Source organism: Barbatula barbatula, assembly GCF_947034865.1.
Source record: "Barbatula barbatula genome assembly, chromosome: 14".
NCBI classification, from domain to species: Eukaryota; Metazoa; Chordata; class Actinopteri; order Cypriniformes; family Nemacheilidae; genus Barbatula; species Barbatula barbatula.
In genome coordinates, this window is record NC_136777.1 from 21,939,333 (window position 1) to 21,955,252 (window position 15,920).

Consider the following 15,920-nt stretch of genomic DNA (forward strand, 5'->3'; position numbering starts at 1 on the left):
TCCTGGTCAAATGCATCAAGAGGGGCTGTTCCACTTTTAAACATGTGCATGCGAAAGGTCAGGTGCCAAATAAAGGGATCCATATGAAATCCAGATGTTGCATAAAGAGCCCGCGTCCTTGCGGGAGATGACTGAAGAGCTAGAAATGCTATGAAGTATTGCGCACATGTGTAGAGTTTTAGAGATGTTTTTTTGTGCTGTGACGCCTTTAGCAGCAGATGGCGCTACAACTCCAGGGAAAATGGAAGCGCAGAGGCAGTCTGGGGTTCGGTTCAAAGCTGAATGCGCTTTAGGTAAATCAATCGCCGACTAATTCTAAGAGAGCTTTTATTCCTTATTGCTTTTAAGTTTCATTTGATATGTAACCACCACGCATATTTGCATATTTAATAGAGTAGTTGTATAGAGACAAAAACGCTTCTTAAGTGTTCTGTGTAAATGTTATAATATCTGGAGGGCAAAAACCCATATGAATGCAGCAGAAGGAAAATATTACAAGCGTTAAACAAATATTCTACAACTACAAAAATATATGAAGAGAATTTGATGGAATAGTTTTGCATTTGGCATAAATGCCAAATGTTTATGTAGCACCGGCATAAAATTGAATCGTGTTTTAAAACGCATTTTCCCGCAGATGGAATTTCTATAATTTAACAATGGCCTTGATAAGAATGCACAATTGTGGCTCGTCACAGGATTTGCATTTCATAAAGGGACAGTTGCCGTCTGGATTACTGTAAATCCACAGTGAAAGTGCCACAGCGCATGTTCTCTATATAATGCTGCTCGTGTTTGACAGGGGCCAGATGAATCCAGGAGTTATCTGCGGCGGCCTTTAAATCTATGCGGCAGCTGACGGCAGAAATAACCGTCTATTTATTGCTCCGAGCAAGGTTTGGGGAGCGGGCGGAAACTGCTTTTCCACTTACACCAGATATTGGTTAACCTCTTGCCTTTATGTAGATAGCATTAGGCTGGAGGTTTAGGGCTCGAGTGGCAGACGGTGTGCTCGATAACATACGGTCTGAAACATTTCAGGTCCCTCGTGCACACAGCGTACTCCTCCAGATTGCTTTTATTTTCACTGGTTTCATTTAAGTTTTTATACAGGTCTTTTAAAAGAGAGTAGGGATTTGTTTATATTATGTAGAGTGTGTGCTAGTAGGTGGAATGTAAAGAGACCCCGCTACCTTCTCTGCGACTTGATTCGCTGTGACCGTTATTAGGAAAAGTGTGTTCCTGCTTTGTTCTGTCGTGTCACAGAGCAGGCGGGAAGAAAGTGCTTTGATTAATTCATGTTTATTAGCAATGGAAAAAGTAAATGTCATATTGAACATTTCACCTTAAGTGCCTGTGGTTAAGTAGTGTTTAATAAAACCGAGGGGTCATTTTAAATAATTCAAATGTGAAGTGGGCGCCGTCGTAGCGTGCTGATTTGTGGATCTGTCTGTGAATAGTAATCGAAGAGGGAAATAAATGCCTCGGCAGTGAAAATCATGTCAACTTGTATTTTCATGCTTAAATATTTATTGTTCGATTCTCATGCCACTCAATGATAAATTATAAATGTAGTCATAATATACTCATGCACTAATGTGCATCCTGATTCCAGGTACTTTATGTACAGCAGGTCCAGACAAACAAAAGGTTTTTGGTTTAACGTTCTGAGATCACTTCTTGCAAACAAACCCTCGATTTTTTTGTCTTCCACAATTGACAGTAAAGGAGGAAGATAGACCCACTTTTCAGAACCGCTCAATCAAACCGGTCAACAATTTGCCTGTGCCCAGTGTGCTGCTGGTTGTGGAATGCCCCGCAGCCGTACCTCTCGTTGATAACCGCAAAGGAAGTCTGCTCCTACTGGCCCCGCCCTCACAGTCACACCTCAGCCTGGACGGTCTGAACCGGGCCCACAGCTTGCCCGGACAAATACTGCCACCGCCCCGTCACCTCGCCCTTTGTGCTCTTCACCACACACTGTAGGTGGAGCCTAAGGACGTGTTAGTCAGTGTTTCAACAGACATCCCCTTCCTCCTGGATGCGTCCCTGCAGTCACTGCTGCGCACATGTACAGCAGCTATGGTTAATGTTTTCTCTGTACACTAGCACTAGAGTATAGACGTATCAGAGTAGATAGCTTGACTATTTTCTAGAGTTGGGACGGAAGTCTGGGACCACTAGGGAAAATGATTTCATTAAAAAATCCTTTTATTGTTGAATTGGGCCTCAGAATAAAAAATAATAAAGTGCTTTACTATTTTAAGTTGTACGTTAGTTTGTGTGATTTACACCGTGTCTACACGGGACGCGACATGACAACCTGCTTGTTCTTAATGGATTTGTCACGCCGCATCCAGTGTGGACCACATATTTAATTAAAATGGGTTCTAATGCGTTTCTAATGTCTTTTGTCGTGTCGCTCCGGTCATGTCCGGTGTAGACACTGTGTTAGTGGAAATTGTATCAATTCAATTTTATTTATATAGCGCTTTTCACAATGTGCATTGTTCCAAGGCAGCTTTACAGGAGAAAATAAGAAAAACACAAAAATGGTTCAACACTGCATAGTACATGGTTAAATTATTCTAGTAAATAATATCTGATAAATGCAGTCTCCCGGTAGTTTATTGTGAATGACGTGTCTTAATCTAGATTTAAATTGGGGGTGTGTGTCTGACCCTCAAATAGCGTCGGGAAGGCTATTCCAGAGATCACATCACAAATTTTCTAGTTGTAGTGCGTAATCTTATTTCTGTATAATGATCACATTTCTTCCTCATTTCATATCATAATGCGTTTAAGTTTCATCGTGGTTTTTCATCGTGGTCTCAGACTGTACGCCTGTTGTCATGGATACAAAGTGAGCGTAGAGGAGCAAACGAAAGACAAGAAACAAATCTATTGTTGCCGTCTCGTATCTGTTTGCACTGTAAAGCTGGCATCATCCCGTTGTCCGTCTGAAGCAGAGGAGACAGATGTCCAGCTCAATGGTTTTGATCAGTGATACAGCGGCTATTGCTGCCCTGTGGTATGGAACAGCAATCACACTTTGGTGGGCTGATCCTATTTTGATTGAGGTTGTAAAAGTGCCGTAATGTAATTTGGAACAAGCAGAGACTTGCTGAAATGGCCGTGCTGCAGGTGGAGTTATTTCATTGTTAAGCCTCTTACTGAAGGGCATCGCTGTAGCTCGTAAATCTCCGCCGCCTAATTTGGAGGAGCAAGGGCAGAGGAGAGCGCTTCGGCCACTCGCTCAACAACCATAACACTGAACAAAGGGCCGCTGCTCCGCCTTCTTATCAGTAGTGATATTTTTTAAGTTGATTACTGTCTCACATTGCTTCCTCTACAGTGTAATTGTAAATGTCAAACGCTGGCATTTGGTGAGACAGAGAAAGGGTCTTTTTTCTTATTTTGCTCCATTAGTACAATTAGATGCCAAAAGAAAATCAGAGCCGTACACGTATATGTGTTTTGTTGGAGCTAGCAGTATTTGTCTCTAATATTTTGCTGTGCTGGTGAATTTCGAACAGAGCCATACTAGTTTCTCGTGTTTGGATTTTATTTTTCTAGTGATGTCTTTGATAGAATCATACCTGTACAAAATTCAGTATATGGTACTGTATCAGACATAAATAGTTGTTACTTTCCTTTGCAGAAAGAGAAATATATAATAGTAATGTAAATTCAGCATTGCTGCAAGGTAAATCATTTTTACCGATCTCCTTCTCCCCAGCTTAACATCAAAGGGCCAACTCGATTGGATTCATGTTGGAAAAATACACAAACACTCACTGTACTTATAAAGTAGTCTAAATGAGGTACATAGCCCACACACCATTTACAAGAGAAATAATCGAATGCAAAAAGGGATAATGCAAAAAACAACAAAAGGCAGCAAACGTTGCAGTCACATGTGACCTTTGTTTGGCATTGACAAAGGTCACGTGTCGAAAATGTTTGCCTCCTTTTCAGGTAAGCTACATTGTTTTAATCTCGCATTTGATTCATTCTTTTTTTGACGGAGTGAGTAGACTTGAATCGCTTCTTTACACTTATTCAGCCACAGGGAAAATCTGCATTTAATCAGCATTTCTAAACGTATTCTGGTCATGTCAGTGTCTGTTGAGCAATATTTGTATTTCTAGGCAGAAATATTGTTAATAGCTCACAGAATGAAACAAAAATCATGATTTTGCCTAAACGCTTACCTATAAATAGAAAATTCTGAAAATAGTCTAGAAATGGTCTCCTAATTTTGCCGTTGGCTGAATTTAGCACAAGAGGGTGAGTATATTATGACACCATTTTCGTTTCGAGGGGAACTATTTTGATAAGAATAGCTACAGCTTTCGTCCAACCTTTGTAATAAATGATTTGATTACATTCATAACGGAGCTCATCTTGACTTTCAGACAGCTCTCACGCGAGCACACGGTGAGCTTGTACAAACGAGAGCTTGTGACATTCACAGGCTCCTCAGTAATTTCCTTTCTGAGAGGCGTTTCAATATGAGAAGTCTCAGTACAGAGTAGTTGTTCAGCGGTGAGAGTGCTTGTGGTACGGGGGACAGACTCACAGTGGAACCATCACTCACGGCTCTCAGCTCTGACTGATGCTCATTGATTTTGCCATGCAGTCATCCATTAAAATACACACACCAAATTACTCTTCCCTTCTTTATTCCCTCCCTGTCATTGTTCATGCCCTCCAAACAGTGACCGAGAGGTGAAAGTTGATCTTATCAATACATGCCCCAACACACACACAGCTGTGTTCTGACCAACCAAACCTCTTTACACGGAGAACATTCAGGGTGTAAAACTTAATGGTTGTCCTTTAGGTGTGTACTTGGCTTATTCACGTGTACTTTTGTCCAAACTAACACTTTTCACTTTCTATTTTTGGAGGTCTTCGCAGAATTTTGTCGTTGCGATGATTGAGTGTTGGCTTTTGTGTTCTTTAATATGTCATCTCCAGCACACTTTACAATCCCAGCTTTCCACAGTCTGACACTCTTTGCATGTGTTTGCAGTTGAAGATGAGCATCCGTCAACACTGTCACCTAAAAAGAAGCAGCGCAACGGAGGCATGCGGAATTCACCAAACTGCTCGCCCAAAACGATGAGGTAAGCCATTGACTTCGAGACGGTCCCTACAGTCTTCAAAAGCAAAGAGAGGGAGAGGCAGGACGGAGACTGCTGGGATGGTGGGAGTCGTAGGAGTGCAGGACTAGACAGAAAGTGCGGAGAAAGAGAGAGAGAGAGAGAGAGAGAGGGCCTTTTTAGGCCGAGGCGTTTGAGCTGTCAGGCTGTCAGCGGTTAATGATAGAGCTGAAATATTTCTGCCATGAAAGCGGCTATGAAAAGCTGCTCGAAAAATACTCTTGCTTTAAAGTCTCAGCTGTCATCTCCCCCCAGTCCCGTCCACATGTAGTTCTTAAACAGCGGTGGCACTAATGACGGTGCCAACCAATCACAAACGCCGGCATGGTTACTTAGCCTCGGGGCTCTTCATCTATTGTGGGAACCCCTGTGAGGAGTGTTTAAGGCCATATGTGAGATGTATCATCGCAATCAAAAATGAATTCAAATATTACCTTCCTTTTATCCTGTCCGGCGGAATTATAATGCTGCTAATTGATTTTGACTGATAAAAGGACTTGCTTTCTGCCCATGTGGCCGGGCGGCGTTTATGCAAAGGTCTTGAAAAATGTAGAGACGATGCCCTGCTTTCGCGTTCGTGAGGGAAAGTGTTGCTGAATGCTCAGGCTTTGTGTGAAGCGAGAGCCGGCATGCTCGATTCACAAGTTTTGTGTTAGAAGAGACTTATTTATTTGCAGACAAGCCTTGAGGCTAGTCCCAGACTGAAATGAATGTTTGAGCTGTCTTAACTGAAAATAACTTGCCCTAAAATAACTTTAGATATTGTTTTGTCTCGTGATGCAAACCAGTAACATGTTTTACTAATAGATTTTTTAAAGCAACTTAAATATCCCAATTTAACCAAGGGTTAATCTAACACTGTGTCTACACCGAACGCAACCGGTCCATCCAGTGTGGACAAAATGTTAAATTAAATGGATTCTAATGGACTATAATGGATTCTAATGCGTTCTTTTGTCGAGTCGTATCGGGCTATTATGTTTAAATAGAAGCTAGATTATATCTTTATATATATTTCATTATTATAAAACAATAATTGCAATATTTTAAAATATTTTATCTCAATTTATTAATATTTATCTTTATTATATTTCTCATTTTATTTTTTGTTTAGTTTCCAGTTTGGTCTAATTTGGTTGTACTGTGTGTCCCCTCATAAGCAATTTACCAGCAGAATGTATTAAGTACTCCAGAAAGAGATTTCCAGCATATGTTTCCCCCCAAAAGAAGCAATCGTGTAGATTTTTACATACAGCCCTGCAGCCATTTTTGGCTTTCTAAGCCAAAATGATCAATGTTCAATTGTTTCTTTTGCCTCTCAGTTGATTGTTGGTTTTAAACAATAAAATAGAACGAAAAAAATAGCTTTCAGCGACTGCTTAGAAGGATCTTCAGTTTAATTTCTAAACTCAACGGCACAAACCATTTTTTTCCGGGCAGATTTGAAAGTCCCCATTTGCTGTGTAATGTATGCATGGGCTCTTTGATCTACAAGTGATAATAATTCTTGGGAGTTATTTACCCTGTTTCGAAACGCTTCAAAGCGATGTCAAAGTTTTCTGTGCTTTAGGGTGCCTCTGTGTTCGGCTGGCTCTCGGGTACCGGATGACAGATCCTCTGTTCTAGGTGTAAAGCTTTCAAGCCGGTGCCCTGCAGCGAAACATCCGAATTACCAAAGACAGACCCGTGGACTCCCTCGACCCGTGCCCTCCCTGTCAATATATTACAACATACATTAAATACCTCGCCGTTACGAGGTGCGTTTTATGCACAATGAAAAGCGATTGTTTGAGGGAGCCTTAGGGATACTTTATTCGACAAGCAGGAAAGGCGAAAACAGCTAGCGTATACCATATCAAGTATGGTTTTTACAGGCTGCTGCGCCTCCAGGCCGTCGTAAATAAATAATGATCAACAGATTGGCTGTGGGTTTTTGAAAAGCATGCCTTTGTCAGTTTGCATGATAGGGAAAATTTTCAAAGCGAGAAGCTGCTTTCATAGGCTGCTGGAGAGGGATTCGGGGAGCCAGCGCCTGTCGAGTGATGCGCTGGAATAGCTGAACGCTGTTTGAAAAGCAGCTCGCCCGGCTCTGAGGGGCAACTTCTGTTCTTTCTCTCTCTCGCTCTTCAAATGCACATCTAGGACACCGCTCCGGACATACCAATTAGATAAAGAACTTTCTGTCTCAATTGGGGTACCTGCTATGTTTCCTTTAAAGTACCTATGCATACTTTTATCTTTAGATTTGAAGCGTGTTAATAATGTAAAATGTCTGGTCGTGGCTTTTTGGTTGCAGGCGAAAAACAAATGAAGCAATAATGACATCATAGTTTAAGCACACACACATGCACGCCTCTCGTGTTTATTCTTTGGGTTCCCCAGCAGCTGTAACTGCACGGTGAGTAACATCACGTGTTTTATTCTGAAGTGGCGGCAGATCGCGCTCATGACTGGCAGGTGCCGCTGACAGCGGGTGAGAGATAGCTATCTTGGCAGAGGTGCGCTGTGCCAGTCAGTACGTCGAGTCGAGATTGAAATGACAGGAAGTCCACCGAGCGAGTGGTGAAGCACGCGGCATGTAATGAAATATTCAGTCGGGGTGTAAAAGCTCTAAATGATTTCACTGTTATTAGCACCTGCACCCAGCCTGATATCATCTCGCGCAAGCATGTTAATTGACACGCTTCTGATGTGATACTTCTGCAATCAAACATGCGTGATAAGATGGAAGGGGAGCGTCACCTGCTGTAGAATTACCTGCTTGGGACGGCGAGGAAGAGAAAGCACATAAGGAGGATAAGTCATTATTTTAGGAAGGTTTGGTACACATGTTCCTTACCACGATTTTGAGTTTCATTATTTGTACCGGAGATAATAATGGTGCATATATTTAAGGTGTAAATACATTTTCCGGAATGTTATCTGACGTTATGCCTAGCGGGAAGGTGAGGCAGAGATCCCATCCTTCATTATTCCAATGATTAACAAGGAGCTAATGCAATTTACAAAGCTCATTTAGTTCAATGTTACAGAATGAAGCATAACAGGGACTGGATAATTATGTCAGTTGAATTACATCACATGCGTAAAATGGTACAACACGTAGTGATGTTTATGAATAAACAGCTTTTCATTGCAATGATAAAACCTGTAATTTATTGAATGTATTCTATTTTTAGCCTTTGAAGAATAGCTATTCATATTTTTTTAATATAAAAGTTTAAATAATTTATCAAATTAAGATATAATAACGAAGAGATTATTGTACGACACTCGTGTGTTTGATATCAAGAGCAGCTGGGCAGGGCAAACACTAAGACCCTATTCACACTAATGCGTTCATTTTGAAAATGCATCTTTTTCTCTCCGTTTTCGTCCACACTTAGACTGCGTTTTGGTCAACTTTTCGAAAACGTACTCGAAAGTGCATACATTTGAAAACATCATTTTCGCGTTGTAATGTGGATGAGGAAAAATGGAGGTGTTTAAAAATGATGATGCGTTTTTCGTCAAGTGAGGCAGTTGTTTCTGTTGCTGTCCTGTTTGATAATATTGATGTCAGTTCATGCATACTTTAGATTGCATTTTAGGAGACAAAATATTGAATTACTCGCAGTTATTGTTTGTCAGCGGAGCGCAAGTTAAGTTTCACTTCTGCAGCTTTATGTTCTTGTGTTGAAGGAGACTCATCTCTAAGTTTCCTCATTGTCCGTCTACTTAAAAAAACTGTCTTCGCGCCACATTGCTGCGACATAATAATGCATAAAGTAAATCAACACCTGACAGGAATTACACTTGCTGGCGTGTTTTGGGTTTTACTCATGCGCAATACATGGATTTAATCATTTTCAGACGTTTCAGTGTGGATTGGCAGTGTTTGAGAAATGCTTGAAAACACTAGTTTAGACGGAGAGCGTTTTGGAAAACTAAACTCAGTTTTCATATGAAAACGCACTGTTGTAGCCAGGATCAAAGAGAGCATGTTTCCCTGCAGCCACATCTCTGAGATGAGACTTTGCTGTCTGCCCTGAGGCCATTTCCTCAAAGGCAGTCTTTCTGGCCCATCTCAGGCCTGTTAACAGCTGCATGGTGGGTTTTAGCTGACAGTTTCATGCATTTACAAGTGGTCTGTGGTTTCTCTAGCCTCATAGTATCAATTGTAGAGTAACTAAAGTACACAAATTATTACACAGCTGTGCTGAAGTATATATCTGTATCTCATAGATGTACTGTAGCTCGTGCTCTGGTCCACCTTTGTGGATATTTGTGATTTAATTTGATCTTCAGTAGGCTTATTTGTATCAGGGTTTATTTATTTTTTATATCCATAATTTTACATCCATAATGTTGTCAAATTCATCCTTCACTGTTGCTGAAACCAAATGTGCCTTTTAGTAACATCTTTTATGTATTTATTAATTACAAATATTAATTACATTAAAAACAAATAATACCCTTAAATTGACATTTGAGATTATATTATTTTTGTATTTTCACAGCTGTGCAGTAAACTCATATAAATTGCAGTTATTTTTAGGAATTCACCAAATCTAAGGGAATAGTGCTGTCTTTAGTGAGCTTGATTTATGTCTGCAAAAATAATCATATTTAAACAGTGCTAATTTTGCAATAAAATCTATTTTCAAACCTTTTTTGCAACCATGCAAATTGTGATGTAGAAATAAAATGATTAAAAGGTGATTAAGTTTAAATTAGCAAACAGTTTTTGTTAAGAATTATTTAAAACACGAATACATTTTACACTACATTATTTTTCAATGTTTTTTTATATAAAATTTTATGGTGGCCAATGAAATATAATTTAACAAGGAGAGATTTGGGATATCATCATTTTTGATAGGAATGGTCTTTTTAAAAGATATGAGAAAACTTGTTTGTTTTTTAATTCATGCAAACACTAATATAGAGCATGATTGCGCAAAACATTGTCCATATATAAAAACATTAAAAGAAATTGGAAGTTAGTTAGTAGCAGGAAAGGTGAAAGGCAAACGAAAACGAATCCACACCTTATGACATCACAATGATGCGTTAGGCCTGTAAAATCAGTCCTTTCTTTAGTGTTTTGACCGCCGGTGGGAGCAGTCAGTTTCTCTGTTTTTTTCTGTGTTATTCGACAATGTCCTCAGCTAAACAGGGTCGCACCTAATCTTTGAGCACACCGAAGACCAGTGCTGTCCAACTCTATGGAGTGAAGCCCGTCAATGGCCACTGCCTTTGTGTCAGCGCCTTTACCAGCCAGACCACTCCTAAGGCAACCAATATTTGTCTTCAAGAGCCCGAGCCTCTCAGTGAGCGAGCCATCTTAACAAAGATGATTCAGATGACTGCACCTCTGCGCATCTCTGAGCACCAGAAAAATGGCCCCTGTGCATTAAAAAAACATCCCCTGAGCATAAAAAAACATCATCTGAGCACAAAAAAAATCACCCAAGCACAAAAATATAAAGTCTTTTGTGCACAAAAATGTTTATGAAAGCCTGTTTTGTATTTATAACATGCACATACATGCTTGAAGCAACTATAACAAACAGAGTGGGTGACCTTTGTGATAAGAAATGCTGGAGAGACTGTTTTCTTCTTTGACTCTTTATTCTTTTGTGTACATCCTTGACGGTTTGTGAAACTGACCGATTTACACCAATATTTGTATCAGTTACTGTAGCCCAAGCCTCGATTTTATTATTAGTTGCATTGTAATGGCTACATTTGTCCATTTTGTATTGATTTGACTGTGCTGTATTTCTGTAATATTTATATTTTATATCATATGTTTGATATATACTGTAAAGTATACCAGTATAGTTGTTTGGAAACCAGCCAGAAATCTGAAGTGTTTTTGCCAGATTATACAACCATATCAAGCCCAAAACAGCATTGCTCTATGTGTTGAACTGCTATTCACAGCGCACGGCTTCCAGATCTGGCGTCAAATGAAGTCAGTGAATTCAGCTTTCCATTTGTATAGTTTATCTGAGCTGTTCTGAAAACATTGAAGGGCTCAGCGAACGCTTCTAAGAAATACATGCGAGCTTGCACAGAGCCGAGTCCTTCTTCACGGTCGACATGCCCCTCAGATCAACGTCTGAGGACGTGCTGATATAGGTTAGCCTGTTTAGACGTGACACTCCGCTAAAACATTAATGGCCTTCAGTTTGGGGGAGCAAAATGTGATTGGGCAAATTCCTGAAATATTTAAAGTGCGCCTCTGTTAAAGCTTTTACTGTAGGACGCATGGCGTCAGGAGCGATGCCGAGTAAAAGCCGGTAATTGGCGTTCCATTCTGGTGCCACTCAGTCACTGAAGTGCTCGGGCTCCATCTCCTCCACTCCAGCGCTGTCACCGGGGCGGACGCTTTGATGACTCCGCATTCCTGGCAGCCCGGAGAGAGCTGCAGTTATGATGGAGTCCAATGCACAAATTCAATCTGACAATGACAAGCCGTGTCAGCACGGGCCTGTTTACTGCTTATTTATTGTCAATAGACTTCTGTGCAGATGCGCTGAAAGTTTGTCCTTTGACAAATGTCACAATTAAACCCGGAGGATAAATTCCGACCGTTGTGTTTTTACCAACCTGCATTTGCAAAATGAGGCGTTGGTGGCAAATAAGGTCAAGCTTATGCATTTTCTTCCCTGATTTTACAGACACGACCCTCTACTCATTCCGGGAAACGAGCAGAATGAGAGCGTGGATTGTAGTGTGAAGAGATACGACTCCACTGGGATGTTTCACTGGTGTCCAGCCAAAGAAATTGAGAAGGTCATTCTGGTAGGTTGTAACTGGGCATGTTAACTTCATGTGTTTTGTAAATAAGTATACAAATAGCACTGATAATGGCTTCAAACCAGGTTACTTTAGTGTTGAATGTGATGTATTTGCACATTACATTTACTGGCCATACTGAGTTTTTTTTTTCAAGCAATGAATAAAAACTGAAGCAATTTGAGATGCATTTTTATAGTTTTTAGTGTAAGTTTTTACATTTTATTTTAAAGTTTGTTTATATTTAAAATTAATTCAAGCAATATAAATTGGTTTTAGTATGAGAATGAATCTTCTGGTCTATTTTACCCCAAAATCACAAGAAATAAAAATAATTATTTTTTAGATGCTTTGAAATGTGACTTTGTAACAATTATATTTACTATAATGCATCTGGATGTAAATGTTAATGGTTTCATAAAGATTTAGTCTTTTTAAGATATGTATAGTATATTTCTTTATGTGAAATACTGTACAATCTGGACATTTTCTTGACAAGTTTGGGGAAATTCACTCCTATTCAGGCCCACAGTATATCAAATATAAATACACATAATGCCGTTACCTTTTTCTGCTTGCGTTAATGTTCGGTTTTTCCTATAATAATTTTGATCCCATCTATATTATTTATCATTACTGTATGTACTGAACAAATGCATTTTCTCTTCATCCCGTTTTAAACTAATTCTATACTCTTCCTTGTAGCTATTAGATGATCAAGTACTCCAGCTTGACTGATGGTATGTTGTTTGTTTCTGGCTTATTCACCACAGACACGCAGCGAGGCCTCCATGACAGTTTTAAGTGGACATGTGGTAGTATGTATATTTGGAGATGTCACGTCAGCCTTAGTGGGGCTTCGAAACCTGGTGATGCCTTTGAGAGCCAGCAACTTCCATTTCCACGAGCTAAAGCCCATCGTGTTCGTGGGGTCATTAGAGTATCTGAGAAGAGAGTGGGAAACCCTTCACAACTTTCCCAAAGTCTCAATTTTACCTGTGAGTACACATTCAGAGTATATGCCAGTACGCCAGCAGGAAAAGAATATTACATTTATGCAACTCAAGACAATATTTGAAGGATATGATTTTCTCATGTTCCTTTTTACAAGTTTACACATTTAATAGTGTTACCACATTTTGTTGTGCAGATGTGCTGGCATCACGTTCCTGCTGGCTGTGTGAAACGCTGGCTTTGTTTCCAGGTTTAGTGCTTGTTAGCATCGGCTTGACTGAGTATTCAAAACCAAGCCGGAACGCTGCCGTCAGCGAAGCCTAGCCTTTAGATTAGACCGCATCTCTTCCTCCCCCAGCACGTAGTTAGATCAGCTGAATGTCACTGCCTTTAGAAAAGTAAATACTTGTTAACTAATTTCCCTGAGCCCCTGTGCTCCGTCTTTAATTTGTTTTCTTTTTCTCTTTCTTACACCGTCTCTCTCTGCTGAAGGGTACGCCATTAAGTCGAGCTGATTTAAGGGCCGTCAACATCAACCTCTGCGACATGTGCGTTATCCTGTCAGCTAATCAGAACAATATCGACGATGCTTCACTGCAGGACAAGGAATGCATCTTGGCGTCTCTTAACATCAAATCTATGCAGTTTGATGACAGCATTGGAGTCTTGCAGGCTAATTCTCAAGGTAAGGAGTCTGCCTACGTGCAGCTGGCATTAAGAATTGCCTCAGGAGCACTAGTCTCCAAGACTAAGACCAGAGGCCCAATTATGTCAGACGGTTTAAAAGGGCTTGTTCTTCCAAACATGAAAATCCAAACCTGTACACCCACTTTGCAGAATAGTGTTTTTTCTCCATACAGTGAAAGTAAATGGGGATCAGGGACAAGGGTGGTCACTATTCACTTTCATTATATAGACAAAAATCTTGGAGATTTTTGCAGATATCCCCTTTTCTGTTGTAGCAAAGTCATACAGATTTAAAACGACTTTTTGAAAAGAGAAAAAATAAATGAGAATGACATTTTCTCTTTTTTGCTAGGATTATCCCTTTAATGTAGATACATGCTACAGCTTAGGGTAACTAACAGCCTTTGATTTGACATATGTAAATGATACAAATAATAATAGTAATGAAAAAGAGGCATTTGCACATAAACAATAAACACAATAAATTTCCTGTTTAGGCACTGTACTCAAACATTAATTAAGTGTTCATTTAGCCAAAAGCTGTTATAAATGTCCATATTTGCATTTCATGCATATGCATGTTCATTTCAAGAATTCATATTCAATCTCAAGCAAGTGTATCGCATCTTTCCCCGTAATCAAAGCTCTCAAAAACATCCCAAACATTTCTGCCCATATTGCGTATTATTTGCCTCTGCTGGACCGAGGCAGATTTGTTTGGCGACAAATTGACTCGAACAGATTGTTTATGCATTCAGATAAACATGTAACCCTCTTGCGCCCATCAGGATTCATCATCATTAAACAGACACAGTACAAATCAGCGGCTTCGCATTCTCAGCTGCTCTTCATTACGCAAATTACACACCCCGCACAAGCCGGCCCACAACAATTAACATCTCAACTGTTATTGAGCATCCGCTTTTTGCACAGAAAGATGGATTTAATGACAGGTTTTGAGTGAAACTTGTTCGATATTATCGTGAAACACTCGTGGTTGAACGGTGGCGGCGTGTTTGGGAAGAACGGGTCCCTCTGGGGCAGATGATAATAGATGGTGATCATACTGTTCGTGCGGGAGAAAACCATACGTCATTATTGCTTTCTCAATTAATTGAGCTCAACATCTGGCATGATCAGCCGCAGAGACACAGTGTGTAATCAAGATTTATTACATTAACACTCTGAATATTAGACCTCATTTTATCCTGCAATGAACCGCTTATTCTTCTCCCAAGTTAACTTTTGCAGTGATGGAAATTTCTTTACATGCTTTTCCAGCATGTAACGGTATATGCGTGCAGTATTCTCACTATATTATCATTTTCTTTTTGAGATTCATCAAGAGGTTAAAAACCAATAGTTTTGAAATCTGTATGAGATGCAGGTGTAACAGATTTCATCACACCACATCATCTTGATAAATATTCTTGCTCTTAGCATCATGCGTTTTTCGATGCGGGTTGTTTAACTTGCACAGAAGGTGTTATTTAATAAATCAGATGCCAGGGGAAGATACTACACAGGGCACTGCTTTGAGTGCTTGAGGGTCTTTGAATAAAAGAACACAAAGTCAAGCATACAGTATATAACACAATAAGAGCAAATATTGAACCAAAGCAGAGTTTACAGGGTCACCCCTATAGGGTTGGAAAGTGTGAGGTGTGTGCATTATTCAACAGAAAAATCTAATGAACAAATAGTTGATTTATAAATGTAGAAATTTATTTTTTACCATTTATAGCAAAGCTTCATTTTACTTTTGATATATTATATTATTGCATTATCTAATTTATTCTCATTGATATTTACATTTACATTTAGGCATTTGGCAGACGCTTTTATCCAAAGCGATTTACACTGCATTATCCTATACATTTTACAGTGGTATCTGCCATCCCCTGGGATCGAACCCACAACCTTGCGTTGTTAACGCAATGCTCTTACCACTTAGTAGGGTTTAAAAGTGTACCGGTGCAGATCCAGTGATAGTCCTGTAGGCAAACATCAGTGACTTGAATCTGATACGGGCTTCAACCGGTAGCCAGGGGAGAGAGATTAACGGGGTCTCACATGAGCCCTTATGGGCTGTTGGAAGACGAGGTGTGCAGCTGCGTATTCAGCTGAAGTGGTTTGATAGCCTTTGCGGGAAGACCAGGTTATAACAAGTTATAATTCATACCAATACTGTTTGTAGCCTAAACAAAAACCTTTAAGGAAAATAATCTGAGCTGTTTATTCTAAAGCTGACTCTGACTGTACCTGCATATCGTTCTTCACTGTTTACACAACAGAAGAAAGAAATCCTTGGTCTTTATGCGTTTT

At 39.8% G+C, this 15,920-nt stretch overlaps 1 protein-coding gene across 1 annotated transcript in view; it reads left to right on the top strand.

Moving 5' to 3' along the window:
- The window catches only part of kcnma1a (potassium large conductance calcium-activated channel, subfamily M, alpha member 1a), a 151,784-nt gene that overhangs the window by 118,459 nt on the left and 17,405 nt on the right, over positions 1-15,920 (top strand). Inside the window, 4 exon segments of the mRNA XM_079473229.1 lie at positions 5,039-5,132; positions 11,837-11,960; positions 12,728-12,952; positions 13,401-13,593. Of these exon segments, the coding sequence (XP_079329355.1) occupies positions 5,039-5,132; positions 11,837-11,960; positions 12,728-12,952; positions 13,401-13,593 (636 nt within the window).